The 7,834-nt window shown below is 34.6% G+C and overlaps 1 protein-coding gene across 4 annotated transcripts; it reads right to left on the bottom strand.

The window, feature by feature from the left end:
* Nucleotides 1-783: 783 nt before the first annotated feature.
* LOC114193924 (hydroxyproline-rich glycoprotein family protein) lies at nucleotides 784-7,756 on the bottom strand. 4 transcript variants are annotated; one of them, XM_028083925.2, is made up of 4 exons: nucleotides 7,505-7,746; nucleotides 3,598-3,870; nucleotides 1,624-2,806; nucleotides 784-1,236 (listed from the first exon to the last, which is right to left on the bottom strand). In XM_028083925.2, the coding sequence occupies exons 3-4, from the start codon at nucleotides 2,513-2,515 to the stop codon at nucleotides 1,037-1,039; spliced, it is 1,092 nt and encodes a 363-aa protein (XP_027939726.2). In that variant the 5' UTR covers nucleotides 2,516-2,806; nucleotides 3,598-3,870; nucleotides 7,505-7,746; the 3' UTR covers nucleotides 784-1,036. The 4 variants fall into 4 exon arrangements, with proteins under 4 accessions (XP_027939726.2, XP_027939722.2, XP_027939724.2 ...); XM_028083921.2 differs by lacking the exon at nucleotides 3,598-3,870 and having other exon boundaries at nucleotides 7,505-7,756; XM_028083923.2 differs by having other exon boundaries at nucleotides 1,624-3,870.
* Between the last annotated feature and the right edge of the window lie 78 nt (nucleotides 7,757-7,834).

Here is a 7,834-nt window from a genome sequence, read left to right as displayed (position 1 = left end):
CAAGATATATATTATGAAGTTGAGGTGTATGCAAAATCACACTAACACTAAAGTACACATAATAAATGCTATATTAAATAATAAACAATACATAAATCTTAAATAGTAAAATACACATAATAAATGTTATATAAAATAATAAACCGTTCATACATAGTAAATAATATCCCATTTATAGTGTTTTGATGGATCATTAACTAGATGAACCTAAACTAGATAGGTCATACCTAAGTTGAAGAAGTCCAAAATGTCGTAATATTTATTTAACTAGTATTATCATAATCTAATACAATCTGTTTAAAATGATAATTATACTATAATGTCACATGCTATGACCAATATGATCTTCTCAACATTCATATCATGAAATGACATCATCTAAATTTTGTAGGGAGCGAATGGCCCTATTATCTCGACCTTCATATGGTACACATAGTATCAAATTAAACACTATAAATATATAAGAATCAAATTAAGAAGACAAAGAGACGCCGATGAAAGGAATAAAATCGGTAACAACATTTACACGTAAAGACCAACCTAACACGAAAAGATCAAATTAAGAATTCATTATACCTACAGAGTAGCTAAAATATGTTTAACCAAAATTTTACGACACCTACTGTATGATGACTAATTACATTCTCTAACTTGTTCCCGCTTTTAATAATGAAGGAAAATCCAAATCCAGTCAACAAATTTTTAATTACCAATGCGCTAAAAAGTTTGTGCGGGAGTTTGTAAGCCCTATAGTCGAACAAATGCAAGTTCATAAACTGCTCGTTGTTTAAAACCAAACTTCATTCACTTGAAACATTAATCTGAACTCGCTTGAAGAAAGAGACTACATTCATTGATCAGTAAGATCTGGTCAAACACGATGGACAGAATCGGTTAGATCTAAGTTAGGTCATCCCATCTATTAGACAACCCCAAGTAAAGAATTTCTTTTTCTTTTTTTTAAAACAAAGCTACAAATTAATACACAGATAACAGATAATCTGTTCTCAACTGATTAATTCTTAGTCATGCCAAATCACATTCGCTTTCCTTCTCGTAAGCTTCTTCCTCTCCTGTAGTCAATCTCAGCATCGGAGCACGATAACCCCATCTTATATTTCCTGCTAATTCTTGAAGATTCCATTTTTGAGAATATATCCTCATCATCCACAAAAGTAGGGTTCTCTGGTGGGCTGAACCCAGAGCTGTTGCTACCATGCCTTTGTGATTTAAGATCTGACATGCAAGAAAAGACATATTTGCTTACAGGTTGATAAAGAAAAGGGTATGAAAAAGTAGAACACAGAAAATCCCGATTGTTAAAATGCATATATCAACCTAACACAAAATTACCCTCCATCTTTTCCAGATAATATACAAAGATGACCAATGTCTTACATTCTTACCGGACAAAAAATATTATAACCTTTATCCATCAAAAGTCAGTAGAGCACAGATCATGACAGGGCACCAAGGCTCTAGTTATAGAAACGATATTATATATAATGTTGAAACCAAATTGCAAGTAATTTAGACGTGCTACTATATTTTATTTTTCATTTCCATGGTTTCTCAAGATGCAATGAAACAAATTAATATTTAAACCTAGAATTTACAACATACCTTCATATCCTTGATATATAGCGGCCTGATTGTGTCCCTCCTTGCCTACTGGACCTGGATCTGAGCCAAGACTTTTAAGACTCTGCAATGCTACCTGAGTCTCCTGAGCTTTGAACCCTTTCATTAAAGAAGGCTCTATGTTTTCTTCCATTGTAGACTTGCCAGAGGCAAAGGGCATCATAGTAAATGAATCCTCCATTACATCAGAAATTTCCACATATTGAGAGGTAGTTATAATCTCGTCTGCACTGAAACCAAACGATGCCCGGTAAGCTTCTATTTCTTCCACATCCTGCTTAGGACTTCTAGCATGCCTACTCTGATGTCCATTTCCACCATTAGATTGAACATCTGAATCTTTTGAAACACTTAATCTCCCACCATTATGAGGAAATGGAGGATTTTGGTCCAAGTAGAATTGTGCATAGGTAGCAGGGCAAAAGAAATTTGTATCTTGGGATGCACTAGTGACACCATTTGTGTCATGCCCAGATACCCTCCCCGACCCTGTTCTCTGATATTTTCCATTCTCAGGAGACAATGATGAATCCCACTGTGGACGGAACTCTCGTTCAGGAAAAGAGGATGATAAACAGTCACCCGAGTTTCTTGATATTGGAGATATGAGGCTGCTGGCAGGACTTCCAGGGTAGAGTGAATATGTGGCTTGAAGATCATTTGCACTGATGTAGTTACCCTTATCACTGTTTTTGAGATCCACAGAAGATGAGAGAAAGTGAGCAAAAGGTACATCTGGGGAAGAGGGAGTTGTTAAATGAGCCAACTCAGGTGGAGGAGTGAGAGGGGCAGTTGATGGTTCAGTAGTGAAGTTTGAGAAGACTGGAGGAGACACCGGCTGTGTTTCATGAGCGTATGGTCCTGTGACATACATTGTAGATGAAGGACCACCAGGTGAGTTAGCAGATAAGGATAAGAAACAACTAGGTGATTGTGCAGTGGAAGGAAGGGCAGAATGAGTGAAGGATGCTGGTGAAGAAGGTGGGGCTAAGAGAGAAGGAGCTAGTCCTGTGGCTTGATTGGTCAACCCAACCACTTGAGGTCCATTTGGCTGAGAGGCTGGCCCGCTACTCTCAGGAATGCGAGATGCAGGTACAATGCGCTTCCCACCTTTCTGTGAACCAAAACAAGAAAATGCACCCCAGCATCCTCCCCATCTCTTTCGCTGTTAATGCAAGGGAAGCAATATAGACTTACACAAAGTTTAAAGGAGATCAATAACAAGTACATCTGAAATGAAACAGTAACTATTTAAAGTTCTTTTTGAAATTTTAAATATTTGACAAGAATTGAACCTCTTAAACATCTTTATATCTTTTCACTGTTCCACATAAACATCAACACATACTTCATATTATCACTTAACTTTTACGCATGCCAAACAAAAGCTTACAGTCAGCAATCAAAACATATCTTTCAGGATCAAAGTTTATATCTATGAACTAAATTTTATGAAAACTGTTAAGGGATTTCTACATTAACATCCTATACATCACAAAGTTAAACGACCAGCTTCCTTTTGGCACCTTGATTCTAGTAGTCTCACTGTTATTAATTAATAGACAATAGTTTGGCCTTTATATTTTTTATGTTTTTTTAATGTATTTCTCCTTCAATATTTATCATACTATCCTACAATCCTGTAGTTTTGCCTTCACAGACCTGATCATAAATCTAAATCGTCACGAGGTTAATTACTTCAATCAGAAATTATAGTGCTTTCTATGACAAGCTCCACTTCCAAGATTTTGACTTCACACAGTGCTTTCTCTTAATGAGCAAGCATTAAGTGCCAGAATTGAGGCAGCAACTCATGAGTAAATTTTTCATAATACAGTTTAAAAGGTTTTAGCAGGAAAAAGGAGGCTATGGTCAATTATGTGGCAGTGCAAGTTTATACAGTTCTTCAGTGCATTTACTCAGAAATGAATGCCATATTTTCAAAGGTCTCTCTACCTTTAATTTCGATATGGTATAGGATTTTTGCTTTTGACTTCTCTTACATACAATATAAACAGAGGGATTGGAGAGCTTTTAGGTTTTTATAGCCATTTTCATTTTGGCTTGATACTTAGCTGTTTCCTTTTCTCATTTCAGGATAATGCTTTTGTGCCCATAGATGCATATTGTCTTTGTTTCAATTAATACTCCATTCTTTTATCAACAAGCAGAAGAGACCATGAGATCAACAGAATCTATCCAGCATTCATCTTGAAGGCCACTGAAATTCTAGCAATTAAAATGCTTATCAATGAAGAAATGAGATCATAAAACATTTGAAATGGAAAAAAAAAGGAAAATTGAAAGTTGCAGACCTGTAGATAGAAATTTAAGAAAAGCTAGAATAATCTTACTAACCAAATTTAGAAAAATTAATCTTAGATTTGGCATGACTTTTTGGTGCTAATATATATCCCAACAATAGTTTGTTTTAAAATGCTTTCTCAAAATGTTTCATTCCGGGAAGCAAATAGTATATGCTTAATCATCTTTTATTCCTGATCAACACAATCATATCCTATTTATTCCTCCAATCTTATGCAAAGCCTTAACCTATTTCATTTCCACAAAATGTTCAATCCAAGTACCATAGGGCATGCAGAAATAAATGTCCATACTAAATAAGAACGAAATCCTAGATAGCAGTGCGAAGCAACTGACCTCAAAACCACTAATTCGGGATAGAGATAATGGGATGGACGACTGCTATTCTAGATATTTTTATGACTATCATTATTTAGTTTATTATATTATATGTTATGCTTTATTGGGTTTTTCTATGACTATTGTCACTTGATTAACTATATTATTTTGTTTACTGCTGCTCTTTCGTTTATTATATTACATATTATGCTTTATTTAGTCTATTATTGCTATTATTTTTTCGTTTATTATATTATATGTTACGATTTTAAACAACAAAAATATGAAACTGAACTCAAACTGAAAGCCCAAAAAAGAAAAAAACAAAGGGAGAAAAGAAACACTGAAAAACGTGTAGCCCACAAGGCCCAACTTCACTAGTCAGCTCTCTGCTAGCTAAGTGTCACCACCTGTGTCTGAAACTGAAACCCAATGGCACCATCAAAGATGGAAGACTGGAAGGTTTAGGTAAATAGCTATAGAAGCAAGGTACCAGAGCTATCCAGCAAAGGGGCATGCAGCACACACTGTCCAACAACAGGCACAGGTTGAAGAACCTGTCTGGCTTTCGACTTTTGGCCATGCTTCACAAATTGCAGACATAAAGATGCAAGACTTCCATGTTTCCTTCACATATAACAACTGTTTTTCCTAAATGCAAGGACCTATTGTGTCACCCAAGCTCAGATTTTGAAAAAGTGTGCCCCCCATTCATTGTGATAGTTACATTATTGACTTCATAGCATACTAAGTTTAGAGCACTGAAAGAAAACTCCAAACTTTTCAAGTTATTTTTATCCCAAAGGTTGATAGACACGAAAAGAAAAAGAGGCATAGGAGTAAAAGAATGGTTGACCCCTTTTTAAGAGATACATACAAAGATGCGGCAAGCTGAGGATACTTACTTTGGTTTATTTCTTTTTTTGGAATCCAGTATTATTAATGAGAAAGAAGAAAGATTTCAGAATAGTGGAGAATAAGCCCTACTCCTAAACAGAAGTGCAAGGAAAAAATAAGAAGAATCAGGCACTACAAAATCTGCATGTATCTATTAAAGAAGGCTCCTTTATGGAGACCATAGGCCAATCAATAAAGGGTAAAAATAAACAATGTTGTCAATTCTCAAATCTGATCAAGATCCTGAAAATAATTCTTGAAATATAAAAGCAGTTTATTCAAGCCAAATAAATAAAATGCACTACATTAAGCATGACCCCATAAATGCTAATCAAAAGAAACTGTATGAAACTGAGAGCCAGAACCCTGTATATAACCCCAAAAATAGCAAATAACTTATTTGAAATGACAGTGGCTTTTGGCGGATGTAAGGAAAACTGGGCAATCCTTCAGGAAGTTACGACTTATTCCTTAATCTTATAACTCCCCTAGTTCCACTCTTTCCTTACTTACCAAATTATGAAATTACATGAAAATCAAAAGTCACAAAACCACAAAAACAGTACAAGTTTTAACATGATTTTGTTTACCAATTTGCAGAACTATTTGACGTTATAAAGCTTTTATAGGACAAATCTCAGAAAATTTGACATAAATTGTGCATTTAAAAATAATTTTATCTTGCTGATAGCAAAATTTGTATCATAAACTAATACAGGACTCTTCATCTTCTCACCCCATTCGTTCTTAAGTAATTATCTCAATAGCCATAAATTACAGTGGCACACAAAATTTACAGTCATTTAAGACTCATTCCACAAAAGCATCAATTTAACTCTAATACTATTTTTCCTTCTGTGAATGAGAATCTGAAACTTATGTTAAAATTGTATACAAGTAGTAATTAATTATTATTTTAAAAGTATAGATTCTTCTAGCTTCAAGTTACATCATATACTTCCTAATTATGAAGAAATATATATATATATATATATATATATATATATATATATATATATATATATATATATATATATATATATAAGAACCATATAACAGAACCCTTAAAGTTTGTTTAATATTACAAAGCAAAGTATCAAACCACAATAATAAGGTTTGATAGTACATTAGAACTAAAAGATCAAACTACATCAATGACAAAATCATTTGTTCAAAAATTGAAACATAAGTTACTAAAGTGAAAATATTTTAAAAAGGAGTTAATTTCTCCAAATCATTTGGGCCTTGATAGACACAGCCACTTTGGGGGTCAAAAATTGTATTTGATTTCAAGCTAGCTTCTTGACTCAAAATTTGATGGGAGTTTATCTAGAAAGTTAGTTTGTTTTTTACCCCTCGTAAAATTGTAACAGTTTATGAGTTAGTGTGAAAGTTTGACAACCTTATCCACGTGGGTAGTCCAGGCTATTAGGATATGACACAAACCTACACACATAAAGGGAAAAAAGAAAGAGAAAGAAAGAATCTACTGGTTGTTAAAAGAAAGATAAAGCAAAAATTCTATTTATTATATAAGAGACAGGCATTCTTTCAATACCTACCAAAAGATAAAAACAAAACAATCTCAAATAGTTATTGATTGTATGGGTTTATTTTCTTATCTCTATAGCATACAAAAACATGAGAATCCTTCTGCATACAGAATTCTCAGTAGTTTTTCAAAATCACGGTTTACGTAACACAACAAAACATAAAGCAAGCGTGGATGTGATACTATGGATCTAGATTCTGAATGCAAAATTGAAATGAAATATAAAAAAGAAAAGGCCAATTGCACCAAAAGGAGTGAAGTAAGCCGCCCTTCACACTAGCTTATGGGGAAATATTTCTCTACAAAGCTACTACTAAATCATAAAAAAGGGTAGCTTTGAAAACTAATAATTCAGCCATCAGATCGGTCCAAGTTTAGCTCGGGCGGGTTTCTGGCCGTGAGAATTGTTTGTCGTCCATAATGTTCTCGAAGGCTAACAGATTCAAGTATAACCAGAAGACGATACAGAAAAGCAATGACACCCAATATGTAAACTAAGTAACTAAAGCAACTATCGTCGTCTGACGTGAGATCTGAGGAGGATATGTGCTTAATAGAATGAAAACGGCAATGAAAAAACATGAGAAGCGATCCCCAACCGAAAATATACAAGTTTGGGGTTAGGTTATGTACTAGGGACCTCAGATCTAACCCGAAAAACCCTTATAACACTGGCAAATAATCTATAAAGCATAAGTGTTGTGGTTTAGAAATGAAATTCGTGAAGAGTAAATAGAAGGACACGTGAGATTGAAGGAGTGAGAAAGATACTCTTTCGTGCTGAGGAAATCGATTCTGCTCCGACCCCATTAGATAGTAGTCGGAGGCCCAGTTCGCGAGCTCTGGCAGTTGACGCCGATGATCGTGGTAGATGAAGTTTCAGGAGGCTGAGGCGTGGCGCCTTGCGGAGGAGGAACGACAAGAGAGAGAAATCGGAGAAGGGGATTGTTCTGTGAGGGTTTGGTTCCAGTGAGGTTTTTCGTGAGTTAGTGGAGAAGTGTTATCATTTTTCTTTTTTTTTTAAGCCCAAGTTGGATCATAGACTAAAGTTATTATTTTTCATTTTAAGTTTTTTATTTTCTTTTTACAAATTCTATTTCA

Source organism: Vigna unguiculata, chromosome 8 (genome assembly GCF_037176805.1).
Source record: "Vigna unguiculata cultivar grain cowpea cultivar isolate G323 ecotype 2 chromosome 8, ASM3717680v1, whole genome shotgun sequence".
Classification (NCBI taxonomy): Eukaryota; Viridiplantae; Streptophyta; class Magnoliopsida; order Fabales; family Fabaceae; genus Vigna; species Vigna unguiculata.
The sequence above is the reverse complement of the archived record's forward strand: the minus strand, read 5'-3'. Positions and strand labels throughout refer to the sequence as shown.